Source organism: Centroberyx affinis, unplaced genomic scaffold (genome assembly GCF_046629955.1).
Source record: "Centroberyx affinis isolate AG114_WGS23_722 - 3 ecotype Tasmania unplaced genomic scaffold, CSIRO-AGI_Caff_v1 ptg001322l_1, whole genome shotgun sequence".
In the NCBI taxonomy this organism is placed as follows: domain Eukaryota; kingdom Metazoa; phylum Chordata; class Actinopteri; order Beryciformes; family Berycidae; genus Centroberyx; species Centroberyx affinis.
In genome coordinates this window covers 98916-114322 of record NW_027279823.1, presented here as the reverse complement: position 1 = coordinate 114322, position 15407 = coordinate 98916, and the positions used below count along the sequence as shown (strand labels likewise).

Here is a 15407-nt window from a genome sequence, read left to right as displayed (position 1 = left end):
TGAAGGAAGACACTTTTTTTCTTCTTCTTACAGAAGCGAGGGATGGCATGTCGACCGAGAGCAGTGACTTGGAGTTAGAGCCTGCTGGTTCAGTGCCCGAGAGGATCCCATGTAAGTGTCAGATTATGGCCTCATTAAATTTGAATGTGTCCTTTGCATAGTGTACAATCTGTGAATAAGCGTATTCATTGTTGTGCTAGTTTCATTTGTCTTTTGCCTAAATACAGGAAATGTTTGAGGAATGTCATTGGTCAAAGTGTTGGCTGGCAGCTTTCAATAGAAGGGTACATTTTTTTCAATGGACCTTTCTCACACGGTGGCCGTGGTGGTCTACATGCTAAAATACTACTGGAGTACATTTACTTCCTGTCCACATTCATTTCGACAGAGTTAGCGCATGTTAGCAAACTATGTGGACAGGAAGTAAATGTACTCGTTTGTAGACGTTCATGGCCGCCATGTGAGAAAGATCCATTCAAGTGTAAGGGTCACTGTGGAACTATGGCTCATGCGCCATAGTGTCAATTTTTCCTCGTTGAAAATATGTTCTATTTCATTACACTATACATTCTGCTTCAACTATAGTGAGGAGATCCCCTTGGAAGAAGGTGAGCCAGCAGCCGGCTGCCAATAATAGAGACCCCTGCCAAGAAGAAGTCACCAAAGACAGCAGGTAAGCCTTAATATATGCAGCAGTGCACTTAAATTTTTAACCACATTGTCTATATTGTGAAAAGTTGCAAAATTTGTTTGTTTATTGTTCTACATTTTTTTCCCTCTCCTTTCAAATGACATGAAGGACGAGCCTTCCCAATGTCTGAAGAAAGTCAGTATAACCATGCATAGACGATGAGGTGAATGATTGTATTGTAATTGAACATTTTTAAACTATGCTTCAATAACAAGATCTCTTCACATATGTTATGTTGTTATGTTGACTGACTCAAGGAGCTGAGGGGACAGAAAGCAGTGCCCTTCTTATTCCAGAGGATGGACTTCATCCGAGAGTTCCTGGAGATGGAGGATAGATTAGAAGACGACCCAGGACATAAGGACAAGCTGGTATTGCCATTTGTGTCTTGACTTTCTTGTTCTTTCAATATATTTGCGAAGCCACAAGAATTGTCTATATTGTCAACGATGTATGAGGTGTCTCCAAAATGGATACAATCAACTGACATTCAACATTGATATCCACAGATTGCCCATCTGGCGCGAGTGGGAGGGAAATCCCTGAGGGACTGTCTGACAAACATATTGGATCGGTATGTACAAATGAGTACATGATGAAGTTCATTATGCAAACTCAATAAAAACAATGCAACATGAAAACTATCAGTTTCCCATCAGTTTCCTAGATCTCACGGTGGTCACCCTGTTGCTTTCCTCCTGTGCTGTGCTTCATATTGGTTATCTTTCTGCTATTTCAGGTTGTTCACAAACAGTCTGATGGCAGGGATGAACATGAGGGGGACAGGGATCAAGATGGCCTTTGAGCCTACAGCCCTATTCTCTGCTATTTTAGGTAATTACAACAATGTTATTGATATGTGTTTTATTTTGAGCTAAAAGTTAGGTTTTGAGGTTCTGACTATGTTCATTATTTTCAATTCCAGAAGCGGTGAAACGGTGGGACAGGTCGGCGACTGACCACAGTGTCACCCTCATAGTTGCCGACTATCTGAAACATGCCCCTGGGAGGTCTGGTGGTGGGGGGTATAGTAAGAGTGCAGCCAACAATACACCTTAAGATACCCCTTCACCATGACCCCATGTGTTAAGTGTTCAAGTTAAATTCATGTTAATTGTTCAAATTTTAATAGATATATATTTTCACAATCTACTGTTGTACTGAAAAATGACTGAGTTAAACATTAGTATGTAGATGAGCATTTTAGAAGAGAAGTTGTCTATATTTGTGATCACATATTTATTGCCCTTGTATTTTTAGACAATGCCAGTTTTTGCAAAATGCCAAAGTTAATAGTGCACTTTTTCCACCTCAGTCTCGCTGTGGATTTAAAGTAATGTATAAATTTATCTAGCAAGGCAAATTAGTAAAAGGGAGCAAGGCACCAAGCAGATTACGTCATGATGACGTTGTGATGAAGTCTTTCAGTGATGTCCAGGACTAGGCCAGATCACAGCCGATATGGGGATGATTTAGACGTCATTTCCAGGACATTGTCAACAGGACGTCATCTCGACGACTTTTTAATGACTCTAACCGGCCGTAGAACAGGCTGTTTTAGGTCACTAAAAAGTCGTCGAGATGACGTCCTGGTGATGACGTCTAAATCATCCCCATATCGGCTGTGATCTGGCCTAGTCCTGGGCGTCACTGAAAGACTTCATCACAACGTTATCATGACGTAATTTGGCTTGCTGGGCTCTGACACGATTCCCTGACCGGAATCTCATCCATATCTGCCGGCCCCAACCAGTTAAATTTCCAGAGGCCCCTATCCTCTATTATACTTACTACAGTGAACAAATCTGTACAAAACTACTAGCAAGATAGCTGTTGTGGATGTACTGTTGACCTAACTAGTATAATTGAATATAATAATTAGCTAGTTTAGAGATTTAATAATGTTGACATGTACATTTATTTAACCTTATTCATCTAGAGATTGAATATTGCTCAGTTATAGTCACATATCAACTAATGAATCAGTTGATTTATGTGCATGTCAAATTAAGTACCTTTTCTTTTGTTTTGCTTCATCCTTCTGGTCACAGTAGTTCCAGATATACAGCAGAAAGTGTCATAGATGCTGACTGAGGACCAGATACCAGACCTATTGCTGGTCCTGATTCAGATTCTGACATGTCTGATGCTTCTGACTTGGACTGAGAGACAGGGACAAGCTGTTTGTGGATGCACCTGGGAGTCAAGCTCTCCTAGATAAACAGACAGAGGACTCTTCTGATGAGACTCCTGAAGAGGAAAGTCAGAAACAGTCTGATAGGTCAAGTGGACAGGGGTTTTATCAGAGTGAGCTTCGTCCCTCTGAAGGCACAGCAAGAACCCATAACATCCTGAGGAGCTTCCCAGACCTGCAGTAGGACCAACTGCTGTGTCCCCAAAAGATGCCTGGGAGATATTCATCACTGAAGAGCTGCTCAAATGCACCAATTTAGAGGTTTGACACTCCTTGCTGGTGGAGAAAAGAGCTGGAATTTGTCTATGTAGGAGATGTTTTTAGATCCACAGCAAAATCCAAACTACCAGGCCACAGTGAGGCTCAACAGGTATAAGGATATCTGCTGCCTTTTTATATTGAAATATTATGACTGCTGAAAGGTCAAGCAGATTTCAAACATCAAAACCATCCTGTATGATCCAAATCACAGCTTAAATACTTATTTTTTGACCCAGGTTATGTATTCTATGAGGTTTGAATAGGTTATGTATCAACTTAATAAAAGGTCTTAATAAAGTGTCAGGGCGTTGTTGTCCTAGAAGAGACTACTCCTACAGTCCCATCAGGATAGAAAAACTAATACAGGCTTTTAATGTCATTTGTTTTCATCTATTCCTCTTGTTTTAGCCTTTATGTTTTTAATTAAATCCTGGGATTTTTATTGTTCATCTAAATGGTTTTGAGCCACTGTTAGTTTGTCTATGACTCTGTCTTAAAAAGTGCTATTCAATAAAGTACTATTAATATTAATAACATTATTAATACTATTAATACTAATGATTATCAGTCCATGTCTGTAAAATGCCCACACCTGCTTTCAACATATTCCCTTGTTCTTGGTGCTTGTCTGTATTTCCAGTGGCTTGTCTTTATTTTCTGATGCCAAGGTTTCCTTCTACAGTCTCACACCACATTCCCCTCTTCTGGCCTGACTCAGTGTCTGTACAATAGATACATGTGTTCACCCAACTATTCCCTTCCTTCAAGAAAAAGACTCTCTTGACTTTCCTCTATCTAAACAAGGCTTCCTGATCCAGCTGACTGAATGATCATCCTGATCTGTTTGGATCCTGACAGTCCAGATATTCCAGGACCAGCGTGGATAAGCTGTTTGGATCATTCAGCAGTGGTTTGGGGGTCGGCATCAGGACAGCTTACTTTGCTAGATGTTGTTGTGCTTTTAATGGTCTGATTGGGCTTCTTCACTGGAACTGTCCTCTTCATTTGGGGGAACTTTCAGGTTGTTGAGGTGGGAGGTGGACTGTTTTAAGTTCAGAAGGAAAACTGGTAGAGACACTATGAATAATACCATGAATCATTAAGTGTGTGTGTGTGTGTGTGTGTGCGTGTGTGTGTCCTCAGTGAACTGTATCAGTTCCTGCAGTAGCTTCCAGCTGCAGCAGTCAGTTCAATCTCTGTTCAGTGTGACTGAGGGAGGTTTTTGTACGACGCTTTATCACTGTGTGAACACATGCTGACTGTTGATATAGTGGTAACTCTGACAGTAGTAAACTGCTGCATCTTCAGCCTGGACTCCACTGATGGTCAGAGTGAAGTCAGTCCCTGATCCACTGCCTGTAAAACGATCTGGAATCCCTGATGCTCGATAACTAGCTGCGTAAATGAGCGGTTTAGGAGTTTCTCCATCTCTCTGTTGGTACCAGGCTAAAAGGTGGTAGGAGCTGCTTTGAACATAAACCGGCTGACTGGTTCGACAGCTGATGGTGACCGAGCCTCCTGGAGCAGACCTCACTGCTCCAGGCTGAGTCACTGTGATCTGGCCTCTGGACTCTGAGGATACAGAGACAAAAACATAAACCACCGTCATGGTTTTCTCCGCTTCATTTCAGAGGGACGGATGTTCATAGAGGAGAGGAGTTTGATTCTCTGGACTTTACCTGTGAAGCAGCAGCAGAGGAGAGTCCAGATGAGGATGGAGATCAAAGTCATCTTTTGATGAGGAGGATTTCTGTGGCTTCTGTTGTCATGAAGGACAGCTGTCAGTCATCCAGTGTTCAACTCTCAGGACTATAAACTCTCCCAGAGCACTGGAGCATGGTGCTGCTGATGCAAAGTGGCTCTCTATGGAAATGCTCTGACTGACTCCAACAGGGACTTGGATTACTGTGATGATGCTGTTTCTAAATGGATCAATCAAGTTACCAAACTCCTGATTAACAATGTGTCTGCGCTCATTCTTTATGTAGAATTAGCTGAAAAAAATGTCTTCTGTCTTGTTTTAGTTTACAGCTAGAGAAATCAATAACACTGTAAGACAATTATGTCAAAACAATATACAAACCAAAATTGATAAATGTTTGAAATCTGTGGCATAGTTTGATAGATGTTTTCTACTTAATATGTCAACTAGGATGATTTTACAAACTGAGAGTGATTTTTGTGAGTTTGTTGTTCTCAAAGTGAGAGCCGTGTCTCTCTAGAGTGAATTGAATATTATTTCAGCGATCACCAAGCTCTTCATGTCTCCTAATATAAAATAAAACTACACCAATGAAAAAACTGTTTGGTTGCACTGAAAATTATTTTTGTCTGTTTGTAGATTCATGTCATTTAATTTTTCCTAAAAAACGGATTTGGTTAATGTAGACAATATTCTGATTTTATAACGTTTTCTATTGACAAAGACTTCCTCTTTAAGACTGTCTAAAAGAAAATGTTCTTGAAATTTTTAAATGTAGAGCCTTATTGTTGCCAAAAAAAATCTCTTATGTTCTGCGAAGCACTTAATGAGTATATTATTTGTTTTACTCATTTTATCAGTTTAATGATTTTAATGACATACCACGTCTCCATTAGCATCAATGAATATCATATAATATCAAGTAATTAGGTGAGTTGACAAAACTATATATGTAACTGCCTTTTTCAGTCATGAAGCCTGTTTGTTGCCCTGGTTCATTAGTGAAACCTGCATAAATGAGTAGAGCAAACGCACACCATGTCTTACAACTTACTGGTTTCAGCAAAGAGTTCTGGAAGATACAAAGTAAAAAGACTCACACTCTTGCTCCAGTGCATAATTTGTAATGATCAAACACTGACATTTCAGTTTGATATTTAAAATGTCTGCAAGTGTGTGTTTTTTATCTTCACTAGTGAAACCTGTCTGTTGCCATGGTTCAGTAATGATGCCTGTCTGTTTTCATAGTTCCTGAGCTCAGAGAGGGAAGTGAAACATCGAAGATCAGTTTCATCCAATCTCTCCTACTGCTGAGTCTTCTGAGAAAAATGCTCAGAACTAGCAGCCTCCCCTCCTCTCCATTTTCTTCATCTGAGTGCCTGCAATCCACAGGATGTAGTTTATTTTCACTTGCATGCACTTGTTTTATTCTCTCTCTCTCTCTCTCTCTGACTCTCTCTCTCTCTCTCTCTCTCTCTCTCTCTCTCTCTCTCTCTCTCTCTCTCTCTCAGTGGGTCGAGTGGTCCCCACCCTGACGGTGCTGCCCCCCTCCAGCGTGGAGCTGCAGCAGGGGAAGGCCACGCTCATGTGCCTGGCCAACAAGGGCTTCCCCTCAGACTGGAGGCTGGCCTGGAAGGTGGACGGCAGCAGCAGCAGCAGCAGCAGCAGCAGCTGGGAGGAGAGCAGGAGCCCCGGGGTGCTGGAGAAGGAAGGCCACTACAGCTGGAGCAGCACCCTGAGGCTCCCTGCAGACCAGTGGGGGAAGGTGGGCTCTGTGACCTGTGAGGCCACCCAGGGCTCCCAGTGTCCGCTCTCGGAGACACTGAGGAGAGACCAGTGTTCCCAGTCCTGACCTGACTCACTGGGACTGCTGCTACTGGTTTTACTCTGCTACTGCTCTTCTCTCTCTCTCTCTCTCTCTCTCTCTCTTTCTGTCTCTCTCATTACATCTTTAAATAGTGATGTTTTCTTGCTCGCTGTAATGCCAATATTCTCTATATATTAAGACAATAAAGATGTTTTGACCAAATCAGTTGTGTTTCCATGGATATTATTATGAAAATAACAGATGTCTTATGATGCTGTCTTAACTGAACTAACTTGACTGAACTCGTCTCAGGGTAAAGTGACTATAGGATTTTATAAAAATTTTATAAAATTGATTTGAGAAGAAATGATGGGAATATGTAATGCATTGTCACACATTCATAAATTCAGTGAATGCCACATGAAATTGACTGCGTTTACCAGAATCTCCAAAATCTCCAAATGATCCCTCATTACTAAAGTGTCCTATTGGTAAGGCTTCTGACTGTGTTAAGTTTATCAACAAGTCCTCCAACCCATACGACCCTACAGCTCTCCATTGTGCCCTGTGACATCACAGTTCAATGTTGAAGAGATGCTGCTAAAATGGAAATGCTCTATTTTTATTGCTCAGTGTATTTATTTTATTTCATTTTATTTTATTGTATTTTATTTCATTTCTGGGCCAGTCCATGCTGGCAGCTTGGAGGAACAGGGAAAACAATAGGTGGGGTCAGTGGAGGCAGAGGATTTGCCTTGATGCCGCTCCATTAAAAACAAAGACACAGACACAGACACAGATGACAATGAAGTACATGAGATAACAGTCATACAGCATACCATACATACAAAAACACATTATCACCTACACATTATCCTTACACTATGCAGTATGAGAACTACTGAGTAAAATAAGAGTGCCCACCCTTTAATAAAGTGACCTTACAAAGGCCCTTCATTTACCTGACTTCTAATACTTCCATTAAAAATCACCTAGCCTGCACATTCAGGTGACAAACAGTCTCTGTGTAGGAGCCATATGGAGGCGTGAGGTTGGACAGCTAATGCTCTGGTACCTCTTCCTAGAAGGAAGGGGTTTGAAGAAAGAAGTGGCAGGGTGTGAAGGGTGGTTCGATGCCAGTCGCTCGGTTGAGAAATTCTGAAGTACTGAGTAATTTGGAGTCTTTCTTGGCTCATCTGTCCGGTGCTGCTCATGCAGATATTATTCATTTGATTGAGGATAATTTGTTACTTTTCTCTTACCATCCCCGACAAACCACTGTCTTGTTTCATGACATCAATGTGGAGGGCCATAAACCCATTAAGCAGGATGCATACAGGGTTAATCCAACCAAAAGGGCCATGATGCAACAAGAGGTGAGCTATCTTATTGAACATGGATTGGCTATTCCCAGTACTAGTGCGTGGAGCTCTCCCTGTGTCTTAGTCCCAAAATCCGACAACACTCCTCGTTTCTGCAATGACTACAGAAAAGTCAATTCCATCACAAGAACCGTTTCGTTTCCTCTCCCTATGATGGAGGACTGTATAGACAGAGTAGGCTCAGCTAAATTTGTAACCAAGCTGGACCTGTTAAAAGGTTACTGGCAAGTTCCCTTAACGCTGCGGGCCTCAGAAATATCCGCTTTCGTCACACCCGATAATTTCCTCCAATATACCGTTATGCCATTTGGGCTGGGCAACGCTCCCAACGTTTCAGCGCCTCATGCATAACGTTCTGGATGGAGTGAGAAATTGTGAAGCATACTTAGATGACGTGGTCGCCTACTCCTCTACCTGGTCCGACCATCTAGAAACACTGTCACTCATTTTAAGCCGTCTCCGTGAGGCCTCCCTTACCCTAAACCTCGCAAAGTGTGAATTTGGCAAAGGCGATGTAACCTATCTGGGTAAACAGGTGGGACAAGGGCAGGTGCGTCCGGTAGCAGCAAAAGTGCAGGCAGTTATCGATTTCCCAGCCCCACAGTCAAAAAAAGCATTACGTTGTTTTCTTGGAATGTGCGGCTATTATCGGGGATTTTGCAGAAATGTCTCTGATGTGGTGGCTCCTCTCACAGGACTTGTTAGTCCTTCAAAAAGCTTTGTTTGGTCCCCCGCTTGCCAGGGTGCTTTTGAATCAGCTAAGGCTTTGCAGGTAGATGCGAGTGCATGTGGCGCAGGTGCTGTTCTCCTGCAGGAAGACGAGCAGGCCAAGTTGTATACAAACAACTGGACGAATATCTTTCAATTCACAATATATATGATACATACCAATCGGGTTTCAGAGCGAATCATAGTACTGAAACAGCTCTCATAAGAGTAATCAATGACCTTAAGATCAACAGTGACTCACGGAGAACTTCGATTTTAGTATTACTTGATCTCACTGCTGCCTTTGACACTGTTGATCACAACATTTTAATTCAAAGGCTTCATGTTTCAGTCGGCTTAGCGGGTCCTGTTCTATGGTTTTCATCCTATTTAAAGGACAGGAGCTTTTACGTTTCAATAGGTAGTTTTAAATCTGCAGAAACAAAGATTTTCTCTGGCGTTCCACAAGGGTCAATCCTTGGGCCACTGCTCTTCAATCTATACATGCTCCCGTTTGGTACTATCATAAAGAAAATAATATATCCTACCATTCATATGCCGATGACACACAGTTGTACATTTCACTTTCTCTGATGATCTCAGTCCTGTTAACAAACTGGTAAACTGTATTGACGATATTAATTACTGGATGTCAAGAAACTTTTTACAGCTGAATTCAGACAAGACTGAGATACTCATAGTTGGTCCTAAAAATCAGAGAGAGAAAATGTACTCGCACTTGGCATCGCTGTCTCTGAAACACAGTGAGCAAGTCAGAAAACTTGGCATTATTTTGGATACTGATCTCAATTTTGAAAATCACATTACCAATATCACTAGAACAGCGTTTTATCACTTAAAAAATATATCAGAACTTAGAGCATTTATATTTCAAACTGACTGAACTGACTGATCTGAAACTGGTTCATGCATTCATCTCAAGCAGGTTAGACTACTGTAACGCTCTGTTTGCAGGATTATCTAAACAATCTGTAGGACGGCTCCAGCTCATTCAAAATGCAGCAGCCAGAGTCCTTACACGTACACAAAAATGTGAACATATTACTCCGGTACTGAAAACACTTCATTGGCTCCCAGTACAATACAGAATCACCTTCAAAACCCTGCTAATAGTCTATAAAGCACTTTCAATCAGGAAAGACTAGGTAGAATGTTCGATGAATATTTTTTATTGAATAAAACAATTAGAGTTTGGCGTAGGCTCCATGATGACACGCCTCCCACGATGAAGTTAGGAGGGCGTCGGGAATGGGATAGAATTAGGATTCCCTCCCGGGGAATCCCTCTGGAGCCATGACGTTGGTGGTGGCAGGGGAGGAGGAGGGGCGAAATGGCTGGAATGACAGCGACTGAAAGACAGCATGCACATTCGTGAGTAGCGTAATGACATAGTAAATGACGTGTATATACTCTCGACCACTCAGATGATTGGTTCTGCGAGAAAGAGAGGGAAAGAGATGGTTTGCATGGATTGGATATTGAAAGCGGGGGAATGCGTTGTATAACAGTGATTGGATAGGGAGAAGTTTGAATGAAACTAGGGGGAGAGAGGGGCGGAGATAGGTAGTCTTCCTGATTGAAATTACGTAATACTTCACTTCAATCAGGAAAGACTAGGTAGAATGTTCGATGAATATTTTTTATTGAATAAAACAATTAGAGTTTGGCGTAGGCTCCATGATGACACGCCTCCCACGATGAAGTTAGGAGGGCGTCGGGAATGGGATAGAATTAGGATTCCCCCCAAAATGAATTGAAGTTAAGATTAAAATGACATGCTAATACATAAAATGGGACCATGGAGCTCGCCAAATTAGACTACGTGCCAGTAGGGGAGTCGGATGCTACGAGAGGTTAAGATGAAGTGGAGCTATAATATCAGAGAGGCTGAGAAGAAAGAGGAATTGCGGCAGGTAGGAAACAGGTGACATAACCTAGATTTAAAGGAGCTGGGAGATGAAGGCCAGCTTAAGAAAACGAGGGGCTGGCAGATGAAGGCCAGTGTAGGAACGGGTGCTGGTAGGCTAGATAAAGGTCGGTGTAGAACGGGGTGCTGGAAGATGAAGGCCGCTTAATAACGGAGTGCTGGGGGCCAGAGTAGAAACAGGGTGCTGGGAGATGAAGGCCAGTTTAGACAACGGGGTGCTGGTGGATGAAGGCCAGCTTCAGAAACACAGGGTGCTGGTAGATGAAGGCCAGCTTTAGAAACACAGGGTGCTGGTAGATGAAGGCCAGCTTTTAGAAACACAGGGTGCTGGTAGATGAAGGCCAGCTTGATAGGAAGAGTTTAGCTCCGGTTTAGGGTGACGAGAATTAGGATTGAAATTGAGAGTGAACCCGGTTTGAGATAAAACCACCACCAACGATATGCATGAATCACTTACCAATTTACGGATGGAGAGATCTTTGGGCGGATAATATAGCAGCTTGGTCGGGTCGGATGTATGCAGAATATGCGGACGATGACCAGCGTCCCAATTGTTGAAGGGAGGCAGAGGAGATCCCTTGCATGGCAGCTGTGGTAGCAGCACCGATTCTAAACGAATGGCTTGAATAATTCTCCGAGGAAAGATTGCATTTTTGGAGAATCAGTTTGAAATGGTGAATAAACCAAGATCTAGTCATATGATGCTGGGATGAAATCAGGAACAGAGGTGAGGAAGGACTAGAAAGAGGTCTGATATTCAAATACTGGAGCATAGAAGTATACGGGCAAAAATGTGATTGGATGCGAGCAATGATTACAATGCAAGCACCGCCGGTGTTTGAGGGAGAGACTATAGAATTCGGGATGAAATATTAAATCGGAGAATGAGACGTCACTAGAGGGGTCAAATACAGCAAGAGACGTGAATTCGCTGACTCTGAGGAACCCGTAAAAGGCTAACAAGAATACGCATTCGAGTAGAGTGTCTATGTAGGGAGAAAACACACCATTCCTAAGGGAAGATATCATCTGGTGAAGAATGGAAAGCGTAATAGGACTCCTAGAATCGGGAATGGAAGGAGACACTTTAGAAATACCTTTAAGTAATAATTTTATTGCCGGGTTGGAGAACAAACTAGGGAAGGCAGGATCATTACATCTAGCATAGAATTGAATGCCCGCCACCAGGCTGCGGATGTATGGAGGTTGAAGGTGGCGGACGTCCATGCAGTAGGTGATGAAGGCGCAGACGGTGGGGATTAGAATAGGGTGCAGAGGCAGACTAACAGTGAGGCAGAACGAGGCAAACATTCTCCAAGCCGCATCGTAGGATTTCAGCGTGGACGCTGCTAATCCTTTCCTCATATACTGCTGAGCCGAATTGAGGAGATGAGCCAGGAGGGGATTTTGAGTTAGGAAAGGGTCAGAGCGGTAAACGGAGGGATTGCCACTGGAGATGGGTCGGCTTCGGGGCAGAGACTCTGGAAAGCCTGGAAATTGAAACGAGACAGGTGATCAGCAATGACATTGAGATGCCCGGGGATGTGTTTGGCTCTGATGATGAAGTTGTGGGTTACGGAAAGCCAGGTCAGGCGCCGAACGAAAGGCATGATGACGGGGGATGACGAACGGCCTTTATTGATGATACAACTACTGCTGCGTTATCACAATTTACTGCTATGCGTTTCCGAGCCCAGAAATGGCCCCAGATGTGACAAGCTGCGACTATGGGATAAATCTCGAACAGAGCGGATGATTTGTCGAGACCGGAAAACTGATGAGGCCATTTCCCTGCGAACCAATGGCCTTGATAGAACCCCCCAAAACCTACGGATGGGGCGGCATCCGTAAAAAATTTAAGTGCGTCGGATGAGAAAACGATCTCGTCATAGAAGAACGAGATGCCGTTCCAGTTATCTAACAGGAGAGACCAGAAGCGTAAGTCAGACCGGCACCCGTCGTTGAGAGAGACTGGGTCATGGAGACCGGGGACTGATGCTGCCAGATCCAGGAGTCTGGAGATGAAGGAACGCCCTTGGGGAATAATGCGCATCGCGAAGTTTAGGTGGCCGAGTAGCGACAGGAGATCTCGTTTGCTTATTTGGCTGGCTGACAGGAAAGACTGTGCGATTGCGCGGATGCGGGACAGTTTCTCGATGGGGAGAGAGGCTTTCATCTGGACGCTATCTAAAGTGATGCCTAAAAACTCGAGAGAGGTGGAAGGGCCGGTGGTTTTTTCCTCCGACAGAGGGACGCCGAGACGATGGAACGTTTCTTTAAGCTTGTTTAACGAAAAGCCGGAGGAGTCAGACGGAGGATCTATTACCAGGAAATTGTCGAGCAGGTGGAGTACGGATGGTAGTCTGACGTTATTTAACAAAATCCAGCAGAGCGCTTCTGACAGAAAATTGAAAATGCACGGGCTACTTCTGCAACCGAAAGTGAGCCTGACAGCGAAATAGAATTTAGACTCCCATTTAACGCCGAACAGAGGCCACTGAGAGGGGTGGATGGGAACGACTTTGAAAGCGTCGGTGATGTCGGCTTTGGAAAGCCATGCGCCCTGACCCGCTAACTTGATCAAGCGGATTGCATTGTCGACTGATGCGTAGTGCAGAGAAAAAGGTTCGGGGGGGATTAGACTATTGATGCTTGGTATTGGGCCGTGATGGGGAGATGACAGATCGAAAATCAGGCGTTTCTTGCCTGAATATTTGCGAGTAGCTACGCCTATTGGGCTTGTGCGAAAGACAGGAAAGGGAGGAGAATCGAAGGGGCCGATTAGGTATCCTTTATTAATCTCTTTATCTAGCAGCTGAGCAACTGACTCGGGCTCTCTCAGGGCAGACAGGAGATTTTTAGAGACGTGAGAGACTGAGGGGGGAGAAACGACTCCCACCCTGAACCCCTGCGAGAGACAGGTGATCAGATGGTCCACGAACACTTGGTCTGGGTGGCAGGACAGTTCTGAGGCGAGAGCTGGGACGTCGACTGGGGTAGAAGGATGGATTTTCAGAATTTCTTTGAACCAGCCTGGCCCTCCTTTTTGGAAAACTGCCTTGGAGGGCGGATCCGACGGGGGCACACTGAGCGGGGGTGCGCTTCCCTGCAAGCACTACAGATATGAAGAAAAATGCAGTTGGGGTAAGAGCATACTCCTTCGTTGAAATTATTGCAGATTGCCATGCTGTTGTGGGAATGCACCTGACGTCCGTGGCGATCGGTCTGACCGAAGAGGGGAGGGGGAGTTTGAAGGAGGGAGGTGGGGCTGGACTGGAATAGGACCTTTGGGCACAGCGGGGCTGAATGCCCCGCATCACTGCATGAAAAGCAGGTCAGCGCTTGATGGCCGCCTACTAGCATGACTAGCAGCTCGGTGTCTAACACGGACCAGTCTAGGCGGATGTTGGACTGGGAGATATACAGGGCTGCCTTGCTGGTTAAAGCTTTGTGGTATTGATAGAATATGTTCTTCCCGTACTTTAGGTTAAGATCCCCGATGAGCGCCAGATAGCCATCCAATTCTAAGCGGCGATCAGGATATACGGAGCAGATGCCACTAGAAACTCCCCTATTGACAAGTCTCTGGACAAACGGGGATCAGCAGATTTTAGCACGACAGATATGTCCTGGCCGCCTGTGATCTTGTTGCTGCATTCGGGGGATGGCAGGATGATGCTGACTAAGTTGATATCCCTACCCTGCAAAATGTGGGATCTTAGCCTGGGTGAGATATTAGCAGATAAAGGAATGTAAGGCCTACCGAGCGCTGGAGTGGGAACAGCCGAGGCCAGGGTACTCTGGGGGGCAGGCTGCATTGCTAGAGCTGGGGGTGCGGCTATTTGGGCCGGGAAGGCGGCCGGTTGGAGTGGGGGAAACATGCCCGGGAACTGCGGCTGGGCTGGAACTGGGTAAGGCGCCGATGCGGGCGGATGACCGGCGTTTTCCAGTGCTTTAAGGCGCCCGTCGATGGCGCTGAGGGATCCGACGAGAGACTGCATGGTTAACAGCAGCGAATCCTGAATACCCGGTGGGCCGACTGGGGTTCCTGGCGGGCCGGTTGAGGGTCCCGGCATGACGGAGCGGGCGCTGATGGGAGCGGATGCAGCTGATGCAGCGGGCGCCGGGGTTGCTGAGCCATTTTTCCGGCGTTTGGCTGGAGCCCGGCCTGGGGAAGACTTTCGGCTCCTTTTCCGGCCTCGGGGGGCCGGGTTGAACTCCGCTGGATGGGGGGCCTCGGATGCTGGCGCGGAGCTGCCGTCCCGGGTCATCCTGGCTAGATCCTGCAGTTGAGAGGCCCGGAGCCCCGGTGATGGAGAAATCCCTCTCTCTGCGAGCTGAGCGAGGATTTTGGACCCGTCAGACTGGAACCCGGAGGGGATCCGATCGGCGATGCGGGCGCTTTTACGGCGGATGGAGGAACTGATAGAGGCTGATTCTGCTACAGCCTCATGCGGATTTAATCCCTGAAATAGGAGCTCGTCCTCGGAATCAGACATGGCGAGCCCACTATTGAAAGGAGATTGAAGAGAGGCGAAACGGCTGGAATGACAGCGACTGAAAGACAGCATGCACATTCGTGAGTAGCGTAATGACATAGTAAATGACGTGTATATACTCTCGACCACTCAGATGATTGGTTCTGCGAGAAAGAGAGGGAAAGAGATGGTTTGCATGGATTGGATATTGAAAGCGAGGGAATGCGTTGTATAAC

At 45.0% G+C, this 15407-nt stretch overlaps 2 gene segments (V, D, J or C); one reads left to right on the top strand and one right to left on the bottom strand.

Moving 5' to 3' along the window:
• Positions 1-4383: 4383 nt before the first annotated feature.
• LOC139649306 (immunoglobulin kappa variable 3-20-like) lies at positions 4384-4755 on the bottom strand. The segment is given in 1 exon segment: positions 4384-4755. A coding segment is annotated over 1 exon segment (372 nt).
• Positions 4756-6373: 1618 nt separating this feature from the next.
• On the top strand, positions 6374-6825 carry LOC139649302 (Ig kappa-b4 chain C region-like). The segment is given in 1 exon segment: positions 6374-6825. A coding segment is annotated over 1 exon segment (267 nt).
• Positions 6826-15407: the final 8582 nt, after the last annotated feature.